We start from the raw sequence: 21,736 nt of genomic DNA, 5'->3' as shown, positions 1-21,736 counted from the left end.
CTTTTGAACTACTCCCTACATGTACATGTATTGGTCCAAAAAGACCAACTTCATAAAAGACTCTAACAGAATTGTGTGTTTTGGGCAGTGGATTCCGATCCGTGAGCCTAATTAACGACTTCTCCTTCCACTGAGCAAATCTATTTTTAAAATCTTTTTATGTTGTTCATTTTGGTGTTTGAAATTGTTTGATATGATTAAAACTTCCAATTCTTGGGGATAATCTGTTCGTGTAGGTGTAATAACAAATCTGTGGCTATCCTGATCGGTGAGATTTCAATGTCACTAGAAATTTCCAATAAAAAAGAAAAATCATTAAAGAGCCAACACGCAAACTCATAAACATGACAATTAAACCTATCAGTAAAGTAGAACAAATACCCACTTTTTAAGTCGGCCAACAAAACATCAAATACAAGCGTATAAGAATTTATGATGCGTCATCCCACTATGATTTCCAAATGAAAATTTGAAATTACTTATTACATTCTTGGCAATTTACCTAAACGCATCAAATTTATCCATCGTGCAAGGAAAGGAAAGTAAAGTAGGCGTGGGCAGCATAAAACAGGTAGTAAAATCCAATGCTGCGGCATATTCCCGCCAAATGACGCAGCACCAAACACACTTACCCGCGCCACGTGGCTGGGCCCCGCCTCCTTTCACCACCGCCTCTCAACAAACCCGCTGCGCCATCTATCTTCTCTCGGATTTCGCTCTCTCCGTCTCCGTCTCCGTCGTCCCCCATTATGTCCAACACCCTCGATCCACTCTCTGCCATCCGTGAGTCAATTAATCTCATTTCTCTGCACTAAATTCATGTGTTTCTGCGCTCGTAAATCGTATGGTGTGTCGGCAGAGGAAATGTGGTTCATATTTTGTTCCTACTGATTTTTTTTTTTTCAGTTGATTTCTGTTTGGATATAACTATATTACTTCGAGATCAGTTCAATATCTTTGTCCCTGGGCGTGTTTATCTATGTTTTTTTTTACCCTTGTACTGTGGAAATTGGAATCTAATGCTGTTCTTTGATAATTGGTGATTGATCAATTAATTTTTTTCCTGTTAATAGGAGAGATCTTTCTATACTTGCGATACATTATAATTGTACGAAACTTTTGATAAAAATGAGGCAGGAAGAAGTGGATGGGAGTGTCTTTTGTCCACTGTTTGAGAATGGTTGTAGGATATTTTAGCTAGAGTTTGTATCTTACATCCAAAGGGATTTCTCACTGATGTATTTCGTGGAGTAATGAAAACTCATTGGCAGCACGCTGGTTTTGCTTGTCTTTAAAATGAATCTCTAGCATGTTCCTCAACTATCCCTAGTGTAGTTTTGAGGAAGTAGGAAATTATTTACTACATCGCTTGAGAAAATTACAGGGCTAACTTTAAGTACACGTGTAACATGTTTCCTCATTTAGACGAAACATAATCACTAGAAATCAAGAAACTAATTCCTACTAATTTACATCTATATTAACTCTTTAATTTCAGAAAATTCACTTTCTTTTTATATATAAACTGACACCCTTCTCAAGTTGGGGCATGTGTATTTACTAGACTCAACTTGCTAATGATTCCATCACAGCTTGGCTTGAACAATCCTTTTGTAAAGATATCAGCTACTTGTTGTGTAGGTGGAATACACGGTATGCATATCACTCCATTTTCTAGCTTTTCCTTGATGAAATGGCAGTCAACTTCCATGTGTTTAGTCCACCGGATTGTTAGCAATGCAATAGCAGCCTTGTTGTCGCAGTATAGTTTCATAGGACCATCCAAGGGTAGCTGTAGCTCCTCTAGTACTCGTTTGAGCCAGATTCACTCACAAATTCTATTGGCCATAGCTCAGCGGTCAGCACTGCTGCGTGCCACTACAATTTGTTTTTTACTCTGCCAAGTGACCAAGTCACTAGATTTCTCCATACAAATGAGCAGTACCCATAGCAGACCTTCTATCAGTAACCGAACCGACCAAATCTACGTTGGTGAACACTTCAACAGTTTTTTGAGAATTTTTCTTAAATAATAGTCCGTTTCCTGGAGATCCCTTGAGGTATCTCAAAATGCAGTAGCTGCTTCCAAGTGAATCTTCTTAGGAGAGTGCATAAATTGGCTGGTCTTAACTTATACAGAAAGCAATATTAGGCTTCGTATGAGACAAATAGATTAACTTCAAAGCCAACCTTTGATACCTTCAAACATCAAGTGGATCACCTCTGATGTCACTAGATTTTTCGTTGGGATCTACAGGTGCGTCAGCCGGCTTACAACCTGTCATACTTGTATCAGAATGCAGATCAACAACATACTTCCTCTGTCCCATTACAAATGTCTCACTTTCCATAATGGGATGTCCCATTACAAATGTCTCATTCCTTTTTTGGCAAATAATTAAAGGAATTTAATGGGCCCACCCACCATATTCTCTCTCTATACTTACTTTTAAAATAATATTTAAATAATTTCCACCAACTCACTTTATCTACTAATTACGCATTCCTTAATCTCCATGCCCAAAAGTAATGGGACATTTGTAATGGGACGGAGGGAGTATTTCTTTTTGGCTTACCACAATCCCTTCTTTGATCTTGCAACTTCCATTCCCAAGAATTACTTCAACAGTTTGATCTCAAATTCTTGTGCCAACCTCGCCTTTAAGTTGTTGATTTCTTCATGGTCTTTACCCGTGATGATAATATCATTAACATATACAAGCAAAACAGTTATTTTCCCACTTTTCATAGTTTTAAAGAATAAGGTGTGATCAGTCTGACCTTGAGAATATCCTTGTTGTTTCACCTAACTTGTAAATCTTTCAAACTAATCCCGAGATGATTGCTTCAAGCCACATGGAGCCTTCTTTAACAAGCACACATCGGATCCAAGCTCTGTCTCAAAGCCAGGAGGAGGTTTCGTAAACAATTCCTTTTTAAGTTCTCTTTTCAGGAAAACATTCTTCACATCCAATCGGTGAAGTGGCTAATAGGACCTCCCCATATCAGTTCTAAACCCACTAAATCATAATTCAAGAGCTAAGAATTAGAGGATAGTTTTTCTACTACTAAATTCTCTTCAATATTGAAAGTGTCATTGCGAGGTCCAAGGAGTTCTTCTTGGAAACAATGCATTCTTCACCGGAAGTGTCATAGTAGCGTTCAATCCAGAAATAAGGCGAAAGTTGATTTGATGTTATAAAGCCCAAAGTGTAAGTGAAGACCTAACTTTACACTGAAAGCAAGCCCAAAGTTCTCGGAAGCAAGTTCGTTTGAAAATATTCTTGATTCAGATCATAACAGTGACTTTAACCACAAATAATAGTAATCAAGATAGTTTATTTGATACTCCCTCCGTCCACGAAAAGTATGGCGCTTTTGCCATTTTGGGTGTCCACAAAAACTATGTCACTTTCTATTTTAAGACATAACCCCACCACTTTTTTTTATCTTTTATCCTTACAAACATCCTTTATTTACAAAAAAATCATCTTTAATTTAATCTCAAACCACTCATTTCAAATTTTGGTGGAACCCTTTCTCCACTACATAAAAATCACCACCAATTTTCTTAAAACCTGTGCCCACCAAAAGTGTCATACTTTTAGTGGATGGAGGGAGTATTATTTAGGGCTAATATGGCTTTTAATTGTTCAAGCATATAATGCTTTTCAGATCACCAGCTATTAGGTAAAATGGAGCTTTGATGTTTCTAATAGCATAACTTCTCCTTCCTCCCTCCATTTCCTCTCTCTCTCTCTCTCTCTCTCTTTCTCAAGTGTGACTCCAATTCTTCTTGTATTCGCATCAAAGTCAAACACATTATGTACTTTTTGGTTGATGCCAAACAAATAATATACTTTTCATTTGATGTCAAACAATAATGTATTTTCTTCATCTTAAGATGTAGAAGATTGACAATGGATGAAAAATGGTAGTTTTAGAAGATGTGGGTGGTAATTCACTTTCTTAGGAGGTAGCGTAGCACCCTATTCATGCTTATGGATTCAATCATTTAGTCCATCTGGTCGGGATGGAAGTTTTGTCCTCAATTGTTTTTTCATCTTATTTTGTTCTCTCATATAATGGCCCTTTATCAGATTGGTTTTTCTCTATGGTCGTTTACTATTTTCAGTTTTGCACCATGCCAGTTCTTCAGACAAACCAAGAATATGCTCAAGAGTCCGTTTGAGTGCTTCAAATTTCAACATTTGAAATTAAAAAAATTCTCATTTTGTATGGTCAGGTTGCTCTAAGGATGATGAGTACAAACACAAATCAGATCCTGAGAACTTAGAGGAAAATATGAAATCTGGAGTTCTCAGAAAAGCAAAAAATGTATCTAGTAAGTTCAGGAGCTCTCTAAGAAACAAGATCAAGAGGAAAAATGATACTGGCATTTGTAACATTGAAGATATGCATGAAATCCAGGATCACAAGGCTGTCGATGCTTTTCGGCAGGCACTGGTAATGGATAGTTTACTTCCTACGAGATTTGATGATTATCATGTTATGTTGAGGTAACCTTTTCATATTGTCGCCCTTATATTTCTCATTTTATCAGTAATAAGTCTGGAACGGATTAAAATGAATAATTTGTCAGAAATTTCTGTATCCATCAACTTCACATCATAACTTTATCCAATATCGTATGGTCCGTTCATAATATATTTCTATTTGGTGTACCCATACATGCTGATAGGGGGGATGTAATGAATAATCATGCGATGACTTTGCGCTTGCAACTTTTTATCCTTTTGTAAATGACATGCAGTTCTTTTGGGGGAAAAATCCATATTACAATAACTTTTGATTGAGCTACTCTGTAAACTCTTGTATCAGGGCCTTGATGAAATTTTATTGCTTCTGCTTATCTCACTACTCCTGTGAAATAGTTTAGATATTGCCTTTAATGTTTTTTAGAATGTGGATCACCAGAAAACCACACTTAATTTCCCAGAGAACATGAGAAAAATGGTTCTCATATTCAAATTAACATTTCTTTCCAACTCTTGCTTAGTTGGTTTGTAGTCCTAATACACATTAGGTGAATGAGTGCTATCTTTTGTCCTTGTTCTATGGTAGTTTTTATTTTGGGATTGAAAATTATCCTGTATCCTTCAAGAGCGTATATCGAGCATGAAGCTGCTGTGCATCTTTGCATCAGTTTTTCAGAAACTTTTATGACATGAAACACGGAGGCCCCCTGATCTATCAATAATGAACACGAACAGATTTCTGAAAGCAAGGAAGTTCAACATCAATAAGGCAAAGATCATGTGGGCAAACATGCTTGAATGGAGAAAGAATTTTGGTGCTGATACAATCATGGAGGTGATTTTCAATTCATCTGATCTTTATTACCACATTAAGCCATTGGATTACATGTAAGATTTTCCTCCATGTAAGGATTACATGGAGGTGATTTACAGTTTGTTGAGAATAAGAATATATCAGCACATAAGTTGGGTTTTATAGCATCTCTCACTTGGCCGATTAGGGATTTTAATGTTCAGAAGATGAATTGTTTAATTGGATTGGATTACAATGAATTTTGAATTGCTGTTACATCTTGCTCCAAAAAAGAAAAATGGAAATCTTCATTTAGCAGAGAGGCAAAATTATGTACTTTTTGCAAAACTGGGCATGGATTCTGGGACAGGGTGGCTTAGAGTCTTTTCAACTTGTTATCAGGTTCTGGAGCCATACTTTATTTTCCTAAATGCCATTTAAGTTTTAGATCTTACTCTAATTTTGTTCTGGATCTGTCAATTAATTTTCATGTAACTGATGCAGTTTTTTGTTTACATCCAGATTCTCTTAAGAATTCCATAATCTAACATTAATTTATGCACTAGTATCTTATTGTTTTGTTTTCACTCTGAATGCACTTTGTTTGTGATCAGGACTTTAACTTCAAAGAGTTGAATGAAGTTCAACAATATTATCCTCATGGTTACCATGGTGTTGACAAGGATGGGCGACCTGTATACATAGAGAGGTTGGGTATGATTGATGTTGATATGCTACTGCAGGTCACAAATGTGGACAGATTTGTAAAATATCAAGTCCAGGAGTTTGAGAAAAGTCTTGCCATAAGATTTCCTGCATGTTCAGTTGCTGCAAACAAGCACATAGATACAAGTACAACAATTTTGGATGTTCAAGGATTGGTACTTGTTTATTGGTTCACTTAAGTGCAAATTGATTGATTTCCATTTTTTAAAAGAGTTCTACTTGTGTTCATTTGAGCTTTGTTCTGTTCAGAATTTAATGAGTCTGACTGGCCCTGTTGTCGAATTTATTAAAGTGGTTCAGAAGGTTGATAACGACAATTATCCTGAAGTATGTGCCTATACTACCTACGATTTCTTTGCAATTCCTAGGACTATAATCCACATATGATGCCAGACTTAGATGTTATGCATATCCTTACGGATCTTTTCTTAATATTGCAGACACTTTCCCGAATGTTTATTATCAACGCTGGTCCTGGCTTTAGGATGATATGGAATGTGGTCAAACCTATACTTGATCCTGAAACAACTTCAAAAATTCAGGTACCCATGAGTCCATGACCTACTTATATATTCAGGTCGGATGCTGTTAATACGTGAAATGATGTCTTCTGAATTTTTTAGGTGCTTGGAAGCAATTACCAGAGAAAGTTGCTTGAAGTAATTGATGGAAGGTGATTATCACTAGAATTTTCTGACTCGTTTTCGTGTATTAATCTTGGAACTCATAGAATTCTTTGGTTGGTAGTGAGCTACCAGAGTTCTTTGGTGGTTGCTGTACCTGTGCAATTGAAGGGGGCTGTTTGAGGTCTGATAAAGGACCATGGAAGGACCAAAATTTATTGAAGGTGAAAAGGTTGTACAACTGTTTTAAGTATTAGATGTCACGTGACTTTGTGATTTTTGATAGTTGAAACTTTCCATGTGTAGATGACTCCAACTGCAGAAGTGCATCATGTGCAGACAGCATCAATTTCAGATAATGATGGAACTTAGTTGTCAAGGTAAAGCATCATACTACAGTCTCATACACTGCATTCCTTAATCAGTTTTTAATTCTGTTGGATTATTGAAATTGTTTTACATGCTAAAGGTTGATATTTTGTTGCGTTGGATGTATTGTGCGGGCAAATCAACAGTGAAGAACAACCGGATGAACTATGCTGGATTATCCGAGGGTGCTTGCCGATCACTTGGACGCAAGTAGACATGTTGATAATAAATGGTTGGGAACTTCCCCTGAATTGTTAAGAATGAGGGAATGCATGCGCCATTATTGCAATTAGGGATCTATTTAATCTTTGTGCAACTAGCATTTGTCAATGATTACCATAAAAAATATGATTCAGATTGTATGATTCACTGATGCGGCGAAATGTTTATGATGCCTTTGCCTTGCATTTTATGTGAGATAAGATCCTTTAACTTTTGCATCAACTAGAATATTGAACAATGCTTAAAGATATCCAAATTTATTGTAGGCTGGAAAAAAAATTACTCATCTATGCCAAAATAGGTAACTAAAATGATCTCTTAATGTCCTTGTCCTTGAGGAAATGAACTAAGGTTGATAAAGCAATATCGGCATCCTCGCTCTTGATGAGCTCTCCAGCAACTTCAGCCGGCGTCGCCTCAACTTTCTCGAGCAGCTCTCCAATCACCGGAAAGAGCAAGTGGTCGGTGATCCTGAGATAGGTGGAAGCAAGTATCTTGAAGCCACTGAATCTGCAGTAAGGCATCTCCAAGTGCACGTCCATTCGTCCCGGCCGGAGCAACGCCGGATCCAACCGGTCCTTGTGGTTGGTGGTGAAAACTATGATCTTCTCATCCCCACAACTCGACCACAGCCCATCAATGAAGTTCAGCAGTGCAGATAAGGTTATCTGTTCACATTCAGCCCATCAATAAGCCTTATGCATATATATTGTAGTGTGTTAGAGAGAGAGAGAAAGAGAGAGAGAGACCTTGTCTTGGTCAGCTGCTGCAGTATCTGTTTCCCTGTTTAACAATCCGAGATTGCAGTCAATGTCCTCGATGACAAGTATGGATCGATTAGAGGTGCCAATCAAGAGCCTCCTCAAATCAGAGTTGCATTGAACCTCCCTCAAATCCAAGTCATAAATATCAAAGTTGAGGTAGTTAGCCATGGCTGCAACCAAGCTCGACTTCCCCGTTCCCGGTGGGCCGTACAACAGGTATCCTCGTTTCCAAGCCTTCCCAACCCTCCTGTAGTAATCCTTCCTCCTCACAAACCTATCCAGATCCTCCATCACCCCTTTCTTCGTCTCCGGATCCATCGCCATCGTCTCGAACCTCGCCGGATGGTTGAGCACCACCGAGCTCCAGTAATCAGTTCCGTTGTAGTCAACCGTGTGCAGCCTAACACTCCTCGTCTCCTCCTTCATCTCCAAGATGTACGGCAAGTACACCTGCAACACGTAGTCTCTGTGTTTCCGGTTGAAACTGAGCTCCAGATACCGCACTTCTGACCTGGAACTCTCGTTTTTGGCGCTCTGTTCGACGGAGTGCAGGGTCCATTTGAAGTGGATGCCGCCGTGGACGTCGACCATCTCCTGGTTTTTGTCGACGGTGACGGCGAGGTGTTGCTGTTTGGGGGGCTTGTTCACCTTGATCCTCTTGGTGGCGCCGGAGATTCTGGCGGCGAGGTAGACGGTGGCGGCGTGGAACATTTGGTTGGAGGTGAGGCCGTCGAATTCGTCGACCACGACGGTGAGCTGCCGCGAGAGCTTGGCGAGGGATGAGGAAAGGTATTTGTAGGGGATGAGGTCGCTGACGATGGATTTGAGGAGAATTGCGAAGGCGCCGGCGGAGGCTGCCGCCGTCAGGATGCGGTGTGCAGGCAGCAGAGATTCGTAGGAAAATGCCATGTGTGGTTTGAATTGAAATGGTGAGTTTGTTATATAGAGAGGGAGATGTTTCTTGGCGAGGGGGTAAGCAATCTAGAATCTACGGAACCACATCTGTATCTATATAATATACTCAATTTTTTCTCTCTCTTCTTTCAGCAATTTTTTCACTATTTTTTTCTTTCTATTTTTTATATTTTAATTATTTTCTAAACATCATCAAATTTAATTAATGAAAAAAATAATCAATATGTATCTTAAATTTAATATATGATAAAAATCATTAAAAATAAATTTAAAATGAATAATTTATGAACAATTTAAAATATTTTATTTTCTATCTCTTCATTAAAACTTATAACCTTTTATTTATGTTTGTGTATGACAATATTTATTATGATGAATAATACTATATAAGGATATGCATAATGCAAATTTTCATTATCGAATAATTTTTAAATTTATTTAATAATTATAATTATTATTACACTTTGTATAAAATGAAAATTTATATTTTTAAATTTAGAATTTTATTGAGTAATTGATGTGAATTATTATATTTTATATTTAAAACATATTTTGTATTTTTTATTATTTATATATTTAAATTTATCATTTAATTTCGATGTATGTCGTGCATCGCATGAATGGGCATATACTAGTTGAGTAATAATACAGTATTACACATCTTTCGCCTAAAAAAAAAGATAAATGTGTTGTACTAAAAGTATAACCTCATAGATATGAAATTGGAACTAATCCTAACCATTTAATTTTCATTATTTGCGGTTTAGATAATATGGTTACTTTTTTTTTTATTATCTATAAATGAGATTATAATTGTAATTAATTATGTAAAGTGGATATAATCAAACGAGATCCAATCTCCCATAAATTACAATTATGTGTGTCACTATGTTCCCTTTTTATACTCCATTCGTTCCACGAATCTTGACACGTATTCTTTTTTGGGCTATCCCACGAATCTTGACACGTTTCTAAATATAGTAACAATTAGCTAAACAATAAGGGTTCTTAATTACCTTTCTCTCTCATACTTTATCATTTTATTACATTTTCTCTTTTACTTTATCATCTTCCAATTCCTACTTTATCACTTTTATACTTTATTACCTACACACTAATACACTAATCTACAACTCCTTAATTCTCGTGTCGAAACCAAACGTGTCAAGATTCGTGTGACAGATGGAGTATTTATTAATTTAATAAAAATAAATTTTATTATAATATTATAAATTATACTTAAGTTTTTAACTATTGCCTAAAAAAATATTATATGCCATAACTTTAAATTTATCAATCATAATAATAATTTTTTATTAATAAAAGGGAAATTAAATGCCAAAAATACTCATATATCTTAATTGGATGGGAAAAAACTTTAGTTAATAATTATAAAATTAAATTAAAGTATATAAAATTGAAATTGAAGAAAAATAAATAAAAGAAAATTAAAAAAAAATTAAAGTGAAACACAAAGTGAGATGCATGCTGAGTGTGATACATTGAATGTCAAGTGGGATATAACCATATAATTAGATTAGATTTGGTTACAAAATTCAATACATAAAATATTGGCTTTCAATAGTATAAACTTTCAGCATACTTTAAAAAACCTAATTGTTTAATAATTAATCCTCTTTAAGAAGTGTTAATATTTTTATTTTTTGAGACATTTGTATTGGGATGTCCCATTAAAAAAATTGGGACATTACTATTGAGACGGATGGAGTATAAAATAATGAAAAAATAAATTGAGATAGATGAAATTATTTTTTGGAGAGCTTACAAGCTCTTAGAACTTATTTTTAGATCATATAAGCTGTTTAGAAGCTTATTTTGGCACAAAAAAAAAACTTATAAACTCAAATAACTTATACGATATTTTTAAAAACTTATAAATTCAGTCAAACACACTCTAAATTCTTCGACGTGGGACTTGCCTCTTTATTCTTTCAATTTCTCCTCCCCTAAATGTCTTTTTTTTTTTTTTTTTAAATTTGGGCAAATCTACTAGAAATGTTAATTACTCGTTACTTTTGCTTTAGTAAAATGGTAAATATCACTTTTTGGCCCATATATCATTTGGGCGTTTTCTCAAAAATATCACACAAGGGTAATTATAAAACAATACCCATCATCACAAACGAAGTGTGAGATTGAGGTTTACGTTGTCGCCAGAATCGTCTAGTGACAACAGCTCGGAAATCGATTGTCCGCCGCCAAAAACCGCCAGAGGTGCGGAACTCGAGCCTTCATCCAGAGACTGCTGCAGCCAGTGACCGTACGACTGTGGCGGCGGCGGGCGGGTGGCTGTGGAGGCGGGAGACCGCATCACCAATGGCGAGATTTCATCGAGTAGCAGCTCTCTCACGCTTGTGCGCGTTCTGATGGCCGCCTAAGAAGTGCAGAACTTGCGGTTGCAGTAGAGGCAGGTGAACAATCGCGAATTGGAGCACGAATTTGACGGATGATTTGATTTGTTTGACCGATGAGTTTTAGATTGAAGAAGTCGTACGTGCTTGGGTCTGCCATTGATGTGGTTCGAAGCTCATAGATGGAGAGAGAGAAATGTAGTTATGGGAAATACGGGCTACATCCAACAGATCACCCAGCCTTTTTGATGAGAAATTGCTAACTCCAATAGCCTGGGCCTTACTAGAATCACAGAGCGCTTCCATCTCCTTCCACGTTCCAGATAGCCCCCTGGTTCTGCTGTGTTACAAACTCATGGAGAGGAAGGGGGAGAAACTGAAGAAGGGAGAGATCATGCTTGCCGTTTGGAGAGGGACGCAAGTTGATGAGGCCTTCTGCAAAATGCTTGAATCCAACGTGGAGTGAGGATTTGTGTGTAATTTTTTTTTTAATTCCATGTGTATTGACACATGGTTGTTCGCCGGAACACCTCATTTTCCAATCGCCAGATTATTTTTGCGAGCCACAAACAAGAAAAAATTGAAACGATGGGTATTGTATTGTAATTATCCTTAGGATAAGATATTTTTTAGAAAACGTTCAAACGATGAGCCAAAAAGTGATATTTACCCTTAGTAAAATGAGGTTTTGATAACAATTTAGGATGTGTTCTCTTTTATAGTAAAATATGCCAGAAGTCATTTTGTTAGAAATATTACAAGTGAATTTTGAAATTTCACATAATTTTCAAGTCAACTTTAGACTTTTCACGTTGTCACAATTTGAGTCTGAAAATATAAGCTCATGTCTTTTTTATAACTTTTATGAGAGTTGAGGCCATTTTTTATATTTAGTAAAATTCGTGTGTATCATTTTTACAAATGATTTCAAAGTTCATAGTATTTTTTTGTATTTTAAAAAGTTTATGCTATCTTTTCAAATGACTCTAAAGTTCAAACCAAAAGTTATACTAATAGGTTTTGCCTATCACATACCAACAGTCGCACTTTTTGGCAATGTTAAGGATAGGGCTGGCAATTTTCGACACGACACGATAACCCGACACGAAACCGCACGAAATTAATGGGTTAGAAACACGCACGATAAGGTTCGGGTCCTTATCGGGTCGACCTGATAAGGATCTGATAATTTCGGGTCGGGTTCGGGTTGGGTCGGGTTCGGTTCAGGTAACCCGATAATAATATTATTATTTTTATTAAACATTTATTTTAAATTTTAAATTTTTATTTTCTTAGTTTACTTTAGGTTAGTAGGGTTTCATATCATTCATCCCTTCCAATTTCCCCGCCGCACACCCGTTTCGTCCCTTGACTCCCTTCCAATTTCCATTCTTCCAAGTTCCAACTCCGCCGCCCGCCGCCGCACTGCCCCGCCCCGCCGCCCGCACTCGACGTCGACTCTCAAGTCACAGCCACATCGACGACGACGGCCCGGCGCAGCCCTTCTTCGAGTCGCCGCCCCATCCCACTGTCGAATCTCACGGCTCCCTCTTCGCCGCCTCTCTCCCAAAGTTCCAGTCGGCGCGGAGGAGAGGAGGAGCAAGAAGAAGAAGCAGAGGAAGAGGAGGCATCGGAGTTACTTCTCGTCGTCTGAGTCCTCATAGTCGGATTCTGGTTCCGACTCTGATTCGGAGGAGAGGAGTCGTCGGAAGAAGGGTAAGAGCAGGAGGCATGGGAGAAGGCACTAATGGATCTTGATGTGATAAACCCTTTAGTTTTATGTGTTTCACTTGCAAAATTTGTGTTAATGGTTTGCAGAGATTCTCCTCTTGTATTAGGAACTATGCTTTGCTGAGTTTTATGTGTTTCGCTGGTTCCGAGTCTTCCGACTCTGATTCTCTCTCTCTCTCATGATCTGGATATTTATTTTCGAGATTGAGAAGACTTTGGATTGTGAAGAATTTAGGACTCGTAGATTTCAGATTTCTATGAGAAAAGAGTAATTCAGATTATTTCCTATTGTTTTGTTTGGTAGAGACCACGTTAAACTGTTAATGGAAATAAGATGGTGTTAAACTGTTAATGGAAATAAATTGTAGACATAATCTACATTTGGAAAAAGATGATTTAGTTTCGAAAATGAGGCTGTGTTACACTTTCCCTTTGCTGCTGTTCTTGTGATCTCAATTTTTGATTGTCTTTTATTGCTCATTTAAATCTTATGTACTAATAGTTATTTGTTCTTTGTTGTTATAGGTAATTATGTCTAGCAATGATGATGATGGTGATGAAAATACTTTTACGACATATACAAGTGAAATGCCTTGTATTGCTTCTACTGCTAGCCCTGCAGCTGCTGCCCCTTCTGCTGCCACAGATGCAGAAACTGGTTTAGGGACGTCCAATCCTACAGCTAAGCCCCCAACGAACAAAAGAAAACCGAGGTCAGCTGTTTGGAATCACTATAAAGTTACTACTAGTGCAGATGGTTCCAAAACATGTGTGTGTGTCTATTGTGGGCATCGTTATTACAAAGTGACAAGCAAATGTGGAACTGGAAACTTGAAACGTCATTTAGATGGTTGTCAAAGGAAGAATACACATGATGTTGGTGAATTGATGACTACTAGTAAAACAAAATTTGATCCTGATCACTTTAGGGAGTTATTGTGTGCTGCTATTGTTGTTCATGATTTGCCATTTCGATTCGTTGAATATGAACGCATTATAGCTATTTTTGAGTATCTTAAGTGGGATATTAAGATGGTTACTAGAAATACAGTGAAGGCTGATGTTTTGAAATTGTATGAAAGAGAAAAGATGAAGATTAAGTCTGAATTGCAAAAAGCATGTGGTAGAATTTCCTTGACTTCTGATTGTTGGAGTTCTATTACAACAGATGGTTATATTTCTCTTACTTGTCACTTCATTGATGAGGAATGGGTGTTACGTAAGAAGGTGTTGAATTTTTCTTTGATGCCATCTCCTCATACTGGTGTAGCATTATCAAATAAGTTGTTTTCCATGCTTTGTGACTGGGGGATTGAAAACAAAGTATTTTCTTTGACTTTGGATAATGCTAGTGCAAATGATGTGTCTGTTGAGTTGTTGATCTCACAGTTGATCTCCTCATATTTTTTTTTCTTCAAAGCCTTCAAAAGCGAAGTACCAACATGTGAGTTAGCCGAAGACTTTCTACATGGCGATGATGAACCTCAAACGGAATCCTCCTCGATCTCCACTATTGTTGTTGATGGTTAGTTTGAGCAAATTGATCCATTATTGAGATAAGATTATATTGAGTCTACAAATTATAAAACTTATGCCTTTTCCTAATTGGATTGACTTGATTTCAGCCTGATATGTTCTTATATTTTCATCTTGAAATTTTCAGGATGAGTATGTCTTGATATGAAGAACTATTTGTGGATTGGACTCCAAGAACGGGCACTAGATGGCGATATTTTTATGTTGTTAGACTTTTATTTTGTTGAACTTGAAACACTTCACTAGATGGCGATATTTTTATGTTGTTAGACTTTTATTTTGTTGAACTTGAAACACTTCACTAGATGGCGATATTTTTATGTTGCTAGACTTTTATTTTGTTGGACTCAACCTATGATTTATGTTGATGAATGGGACTTATTATGTGAGCTTTTAAATTTCATTGTTTTTTCAAACCATGAATCTGTTCAGTGGTTAATTTGATATGTAATTCACATATTATTGTATTATTATTGTGTTGTTTTAATCAGGTCAAATTCGTGTAATTACTGTGTTCGTGTTTAATCAGGTCAAATTCAGGTTATAAGCATATCGTGTCGTTATCGTATCGTGTCAACCCGATTTAAATCGTGTTGCTATCGGGTTCGTGTCGGGTTCGTGTCGTGTTCGGGTTTGAGTAAATCGTGTCGGGTTCGGGTTCGTGTCGAGCAATTCCTTAACAGGTCGTGTTCAGGTTTGGCCTTAACAGGTCGGGTCGATATCAGGTCGACCCGATAACGATCCGACACGCACGATTTGCCAGCCCTAGTTAAGGAGGTGTTTGGTTAAGCTTATTATAAAGATTTGATATACTTCAACATTTTATAAGCAACATAAAATAATTCTACAATATTTTGTTATTTTCAACATATATCATTCCCCTTTCATCTCACCTCATTTTCTCTCATTCTCTTTAACTACAATTATCTTTCTTTGACTCACTGTTCTCTCCGTGACTTATGAACTAAATTCTTCAAACACTTTGATAATTTATAAGCTCTTGAGTGATTATATTTTATAAGTTCTTGAAATATCTTACTCCCTCCGTCCCTCAAACATCTTTCTAAAGGAATGTGACACGAGTTTTAATAAAAGTTAATTGTGTATATGATGAGTTTTAATATAATAATAATAATAATAATAATAATAATAATAATAATAATAATAATAATAATAATAATTATTATTATTATTATTATTAAATATGTCTCTCCCACTCTCCTGCCTTTGCCGTTGGTTGTTTTTTCTTCTTAGACGAACACTCTTTTTCCTCTTTAGGGGTTTTTCCTACTGAGGTTTTAATGAGGCTTGACCTTTTGTCCGCTTTTCATATGCTTTCAAGGGTTTTTCTTTTAGGTTTTCTTTTTTCCTTTTCATATAAAGCTATATTTAAATAATTATTAATAATTAAATATGTATGAATTCTAAACTATATTATTATTAAAAGTTCATATTTTAAGTAAATATGTATAAGAATAATTAAATTCATAGATTATAAAGCAAATAATTTAAGTCAATCTCATTTTGAGTAAATAACACTAAACCATCAATAACAAAGTTAACAACCATCACTTAAAATAACAAAGTTAACAATCATCACTTAAAATTCCAAACTATATTATTAATATTATTATTAAAAGTTCATATTTAAATAGTCCATAGTTAATAAAAAAATGAATGATATAAAAAAAATAACAACAAATATGTTTATATAAATAAATAAATAATTCGTAGGCATAATTAAATGAATCTATATAATATTTAAATTATAGTAATATTTAGATAGATATAACTAATTTTTTATTTACAAATTCATATTAAAATTATACTATAAAGATAAATGAGAGAGATAAAAAAATGTCATCTACTTATGTTTTCATGTAACACCCTAAAATCTAATGACCAAAATAATATGCTTCTTTAAATCCTCAAGTTAACGTAAAGATAATTGAACCAAAATACGATTTTTGTTTTAACCGATCTAAACACCATATCCACAAAATAAGTTCAGTTTTAGAAAAAGTCTACCAAGCCTTAAACGATCAAATTAATACTTCTACGCCAAGGTCCTCACTCACCAATAAAGTTAAACCAACTACCAAAAATCTCCATGAAACAAAAACAAGCTTAACCTCAGAATAACTCAACGAAAATTTATCGAATTTAAAGCCTAAAATTCAAAGCGAAACCAAAAGTATGAAATCGACTTCACCACACCCTTTCCGGCACGCCGCTCCAAGCTCACTGACCTGAAAAAATAATTTAATGGAAGGGAGTGAGCACAAAAACGTACTCAATGGTGGGAAACAATAAGACAAACATGATTTATCCAAACGTGTATTAAATTGTGGGAAACAGGGACGGATCTAGAAATTTAATAATGATCGGGCGAGATTTCACCGGATGATTCTAATAAAGTTTTAATAAAGAAAACGAGTTGAATCTTGAATAATTATTTGAAATGACACAATTATGACCGGACGAGATTAACATATATAGATAAAAAAAATTAAAATCATACATTTATAGGTAACAAAAAAAAAATTTGACCGGGCGACGGCCTGGGGTGCCTGGCCTTTAGATCCGTCCCTGGTGGGAAATGATACTCATTCGCAACTTGCCTCACCATCACGGCATAAATAACACACCTTACCTCACCTGCAAATAATCCAGCCACACAGGCATGGAACCATTCTCAACATTGCCACACAATCAAACAATCCAGCCACACATGGCATGGAACCATTCACAACATTGCCACACATGCAAATAATCCAGCCACCCAGGCATGGAACCATTCACAACATTGACATAGGCAAATAATCCAGCCACCCAGGCAAGGAATCATTCACAACATTGCCACACAGGTAAATAATCCAGCCACACAGGCATGGAATGATAATAACCGACTGACTCAACTGTGCACAGGACCCTGTCATACTCGTCGTCCACAAATCAGTGATTCACCGTCACGCTGCCATAAGTACCAATGCGCATACTCACCGTATGCAATCAACTCGTATCTCAACCACAGTATACACGTTGTATTTATAGAAAGTATTTCATAAACAATTTTAATTCACGTGGCAATTGAAAACATATTTATTGAGTTAACAGAGATTTCACCCACCTCAATATCAAACACACCAGAAGAAACTCAATTAATTCACGGACGAGGATCCTAATTGCGCCGCACCTAATTCAACCAATACATTAATATTATAAGGCCTATGTAAATACCTTAATTAATCATACAAAATTAACCATGTAGATGAGAGCATGTACTGACTCGTGCTAATTTGGCCCGAGGCTAACTGGCATACATCAACTAAATATATATATATATATATATATATATAAAAACACTTCTTCTATAAGGAAAAATTGTCGTCTACGACTCTTATGCTCCATAGCAGTATATAGAAAAATAATAATAATATAAACCGACTAACATGCACAATATATTTACTCATTATATTTTGACACATACTAATAATTATGAGAGTGGACCTTGTACGAAGCAATACACAAAATTACCCTAATGTATTCTTTTCATGATTAATCAATTTCAACAGAAACTCCACATCATAAAACAATTATTAGAAAATAATATTAAAAAAATAGAACATCTTATAAATACCATATATGTTGACATCAGATTGTAAGCCTATACCTTAAGCTATAAATTTTAATTCACCAAAATCAATGCAAATCATTAGTAACTTGATTTTATTTTCCAAAAATTAAACATGTACCCCTTTCGTAAATACAAAATAAATAAATAATGCACAAATAAATAGGCGAGGGTTCAAAACCTTATTAGCAACATTTTTTTGTTTTCGTTATTTTTACTGTTTGTTTTTTTTTCCTCTCTTTTTTCTACATTTTATTTATGATCTATATCTCCACTGGATATCAACTCCCGTGCTCTCATTAGGGAAGTGGCCTTACCATCGCATTAGGGTTCCATTCCCCTTCTTCCAAATCAATCAATTTTTGATCGATGATGAATAATTCTGACGAGAAACGGCTTCTTGTGATACGTAACCGTGGAGAGTTGGGTGCGTATTATATAACTGCTCTTTCTCCGCGAGATTTATCTCTAATTCCTGAAGAAAGTTTCGATCTTCCTTTTTTGAATCCAAAGCAGCGTATTGATTCTAACAGTTGCGGAGGTTTGTTGTTTATCAGCAATGGTTATGGCCATATTTATCTTTGCAACCCCACAACTAGAATGGTTCAGATGTTTCCTCCCCGGGAAGCCTCTCCAAATTGTATCACCTTATATCTTGGTGGTGGTGTTTGCTACGATTCTAAATCTGATGATTACAAAATCCTAAGAGTTTGTGCACAGTTATACTCGAATCCGTGTCTGCACTACACAACTTTTGACTTGTATTCGTTAAAAAAGAAGTCGTGGAGGGTGATTCCAAATCCTACTTTGCCCAAATATCTTAATGCTAAAGTTACATGTATTAGAGATAAATGTTATTGGTTTAATCGGGGTTTTACAGGAGTTGAATGTTTCGATTGTAGTGAGGAAAGCTTGTCTCACTTGGCTTTACCACCAAAGACTCGTGGCTTTCTGTATGAGCTTGTCAAGTTTAGTGATGAAGATATGTTAGGTTTTATTCGCTATCGGAAACGAGGAGTTAGTAGTAAAAGCAGTCGTCATGATCAGTATTTTGGGATTGCACCCGGTTATTATTATGAGCTTTGGGTGTGGAAGGAAGAGTTGCGGGCCTGGAATATGAATTTTAAAGTCTCTCTTGGTGGTGGTGTTGGTTCACCACAGAGGACGATATACGATCAGTTCTCGTTTCTCTCTGGATGGGCTGGCACACGGTATGAGGAGTTTGATGGGAGACAACATCGTCTAGTAGCTTACAATTGGATTAAGAAAGAGTGCAAGGAACTCGGTATTTATAATGGTCGCTATTTAATTCATGTTCATTGTTATGTTGAGAGCAACATTGCGCTGCCTGATGGAGTGCCAATCTCCGAGTACATACTCCTATCATTCTTCTAGCTCTCTTAAATCATTGTTCCAATAAGATTTGTTTAAACATAACATGATGTATGTATGTGTGAATGCAGATCCCATACTCTTTGTCATATTTATTTAGATGAGGACGATGAGGACGGCCATGACCCTGACCTTAGGGAGGAAGACATTGTTGAAGTTGATCAACGTTACGTTGAAGCCTGCAAGGAAGATTTTCTTGATTATGCTGATGCTGACAAAGGGTACGTTTCTTGGTGGATATGTTCTGATCCTCACATTTTACAAATGAAATGGGAGGACTACATAGAGTTGCATATATATGTGATGATGATGTGTGCATGGTGTTATATTTGTGTAAAGTTACTTTCTTAATTAGTAGCATAAATTATTTGTGTTTTAGATTAGTTTTCTAATGAAAAGCAACTTTCTTTTACTAATTAAACATGTGTGACTGCAGATTCCGTATTGTTGAGAATATAGAGTTGGAGGATGAGGAGGAGGAGGTATTCTTGTTCGAAATTTGTTTTCCGGCTCCCACGCACCGTACCCCGTTGATGATATTTCTTGCAGGTTCTAAACAAGGTTGTCACTCCTGACTCGAGGGGGGGCGTCACGAAGAACATTGGATTTAGCGCGCAATCCACTAGCACCTCGCAGGTTCCTCATTCACCTGCTCTTGAGGCTGAGGTTGCCAGATTGACTGACGAGTTAGAGCAAAGGAAACGAAAAGAAGAGGATATGACCCGTAAGATGGAGGAGATGCAGATGCAGATAGCGCAGCTCATGCAGATAAATCGACCTTGATGCCTCCTCAATCTCACCATAACCTAGCTCGTTTTATTTCGACACTACTAGATATATACTTTTATTATGAATTTTTAAACTTGTGGATATATTTTGCTACTTTTATATATTTTGGATTTTCAGTGCTAGTTTATTTTATTTGGTTTAAAGATATATTAAAAATATGTGGTTCTTGTCTTGGATTTTTAAATTCAGTTTTGTGTTGTGGAAGCTAAACTATTTCTTTGTAACTCAAATGCATTTGAATTGTATTTACAAGTACAGAAATAAATCATGCTCGAAACCCTGCAACTATTGTGAGAGGGTGGGAGTGATCTCTGTGTAAATATTTCAACAGTTATTAGTGTTATAAATTAAATTTTATGAGAAAAACTAACTAATGAGTAATATTCGTGATTTTAGAAGTAATTAACCCTTATGATTTATAGTAGTTCCGTTTTTAGTACTCATTTTTTATTAACCCTTAACATTTTACTGCCATGCATATTTTCTCTATATTTTATCTCTCCCTCATTCTTTCAAACAATTATTAACTACGGTCCTCTCTTGATGAAAATCTTTCATCAACCACTCCTCCTCCGGCCAAAGAATTTCTACAACTTCTTCAACAATAATTTGGAGAAATTCCTTCAATTTGCCCCCCAAAAAATGTCATAGGTTTGGGAAACTTCCCCAATCATGTCCGTGTAGCCCTCACAAGCCATTGTTACTTTTTTCTTTTTCCGTTAATTGGGCTTTTTGCGATTTCTCTTCACTAATGTTTGATTTGAAAAATCAACCTTTCACTTTTAAAACATGGCGACCTGATATAAGATGCAATTTGTAATCCAAATATGATATGCTAACATTTAAATAATTGCATATTTTTTGGTTTCAAGATACATAGATTAAATCGAGAGTTTGAAAAACTACACTTATATATTTCTTTCAATTCAAGAGGCTTCTTCACATTCTCTATAGGATTATGATTATCATCTATTAAGTTCACTGCAAATGTTTTGACTGGAGTTCTTGCTTGTGAGGTAGATATAGATTCCTTCCAAAATCACGTCGTTATTTCTTTTGGATACATTTGTGAGATTGTAATATTTACCAGTCACTTGAGAATCGGAAAAGTGAGGGAACAACTTTAACTTGGAAGGTTTGGGGGTGAGTTATCATAAAGTATAATTTCAACATTGTTTTAATAGGAAATGGACACAGAAAAGTGGGGTATTCTTCCATTGACAGATTCAGGTTGCCATATGTCCTTCTGCTATAATGGAAGTAAGTTGCGTATTAGCTGCCAAACACTCCAAATGGTATCTATTACTGTGATGTAATTCCATCTCATATTCTATACTTTGTATCATCTTTTCATTATCGTTTTTTTTTTCT

At 36.0% G+C, this 21,736-nt stretch overlaps 4 protein-coding genes across 15 annotated transcripts; 3 read left to right on the top strand and 1 right to left on the bottom strand.

The window, feature by feature from the left end:
* Positions 1-333: 333 nt before the first annotated feature.
* LOC131010513 (phosphatidylinositol/phosphatidylcholine transfer protein SFH3-like) lies at positions 334-7,454 on the top strand. 9 transcript variants are annotated; one of them, XR_009096581.1, is made up of 10 exons: positions 334-783; positions 4,247-4,520; positions 5,235-5,334; positions 5,907-6,173; positions 6,268-6,345; positions 6,459-6,560; positions 6,642-6,691; positions 6,766-6,873; positions 6,948-7,021; positions 7,157-7,454. XR_009096581.1 is itself a non-coding variant. In XM_057938054.1 (10 exons), the coding sequence occupies exons 1-9, from the start codon at positions 750-752 to the stop codon at positions 7,011-7,013; spliced, it is 1,071 nt and encodes a 356-aa protein (XP_057794037.1). In that variant the 5' UTR covers positions 336-749; the 3' UTR covers positions 7,014-7,021; positions 7,157-7,454. The 9 variants fall into 9 exon arrangements, 5 of the variants coding, with proteins under 5 accessions (XP_057794037.1, XP_057794036.1, XP_057794039.1 ...); XR_009096580.1 differs by having other exon boundaries at positions 336-783; positions 7,111-7,454; XM_057938054.1 differs by having other exon boundaries at positions 336-783; positions 6,766-6,865.
* LOC131010512 (AAA-ATPase At3g50940-like) lies at positions 7,418-8,979 on the bottom strand. Its single transcript, XM_057938052.1, has 2 exons — positions 7,982-8,979; positions 7,418-7,900 (listed from the first exon to the last, which is right to left on the bottom strand). The coding sequence occupies exons 1-2, from the start codon at positions 8,903-8,905 to the stop codon at positions 7,538-7,540; spliced, it is 1,287 nt and encodes a 428-aa protein (XP_057794035.1). The 5' UTR covers positions 8,906-8,979; the 3' UTR covers positions 7,418-7,537.
* Positions 8,980-12,373: 3,394 nt separating this feature from the next.
* On the top strand, positions 12,374-15,318 carry LOC131010511 (uncharacterized). 4 transcript variants are annotated; one of them, XM_057938051.1, is made up of 3 exons: positions 12,374-13,042; positions 13,540-13,727; positions 15,080-15,318. In XM_057938051.1, the coding sequence occupies exons 1-3, from the start codon at positions 13,031-13,033 to the stop codon at positions 15,135-15,137; spliced, it is 258 nt and encodes an 85-aa protein (XP_057794034.1). In that variant the 5' UTR covers positions 12,374-13,030; the 3' UTR covers positions 15,138-15,318. The 4 variants fall into 4 exon arrangements, 1 of the variants encoding a protein (XP_057794034.1); XR_009096578.1 differs by lacking the exon at positions 15,080-15,318 and adding an exon at positions 14,678-14,953 and having other exon boundaries at positions 12,375-13,042; positions 13,517-13,727; XR_009096579.1 differs by lacking the exon at positions 15,080-15,318 and adding an exon at positions 14,678-14,953 and having other exon boundaries at positions 12,376-12,999.
* Positions 15,319-18,470: 3,152 nt separating this feature from the next.
* Positions 18,471-20,392, top strand: LOC131010507 (uncharacterized). Its single transcript, XM_057938042.1, has 4 exons — positions 18,471-19,554; positions 19,648-19,797; positions 20,013-20,058; positions 20,126-20,392. Exons 1-4 carry the CDS (start codon positions 18,554-18,556, stop codon positions 20,357-20,359), a joined length of 1,431 nt encoding a protein of 476 aa, XP_057794025.1. The 5' UTR covers positions 18,471-18,553; the 3' UTR covers positions 20,360-20,392.
* The last annotated feature ends 1,344 nt before the right edge of the window (positions 20,393-21,736 follow it).

The sequence above is a fragment of the Salvia miltiorrhiza genome, chromosome 2, assembly GCF_028751815.1.
Source record: "Salvia miltiorrhiza cultivar Shanhuang (shh) chromosome 2, IMPLAD_Smil_shh, whole genome shotgun sequence".
In the NCBI taxonomy this organism is placed as follows: Eukaryota; Viridiplantae; Streptophyta; class Magnoliopsida; order Lamiales; family Lamiaceae; genus Salvia; species Salvia miltiorrhiza.
This window is presented reverse-complemented; position numbering and strand designations above follow the sequence as displayed.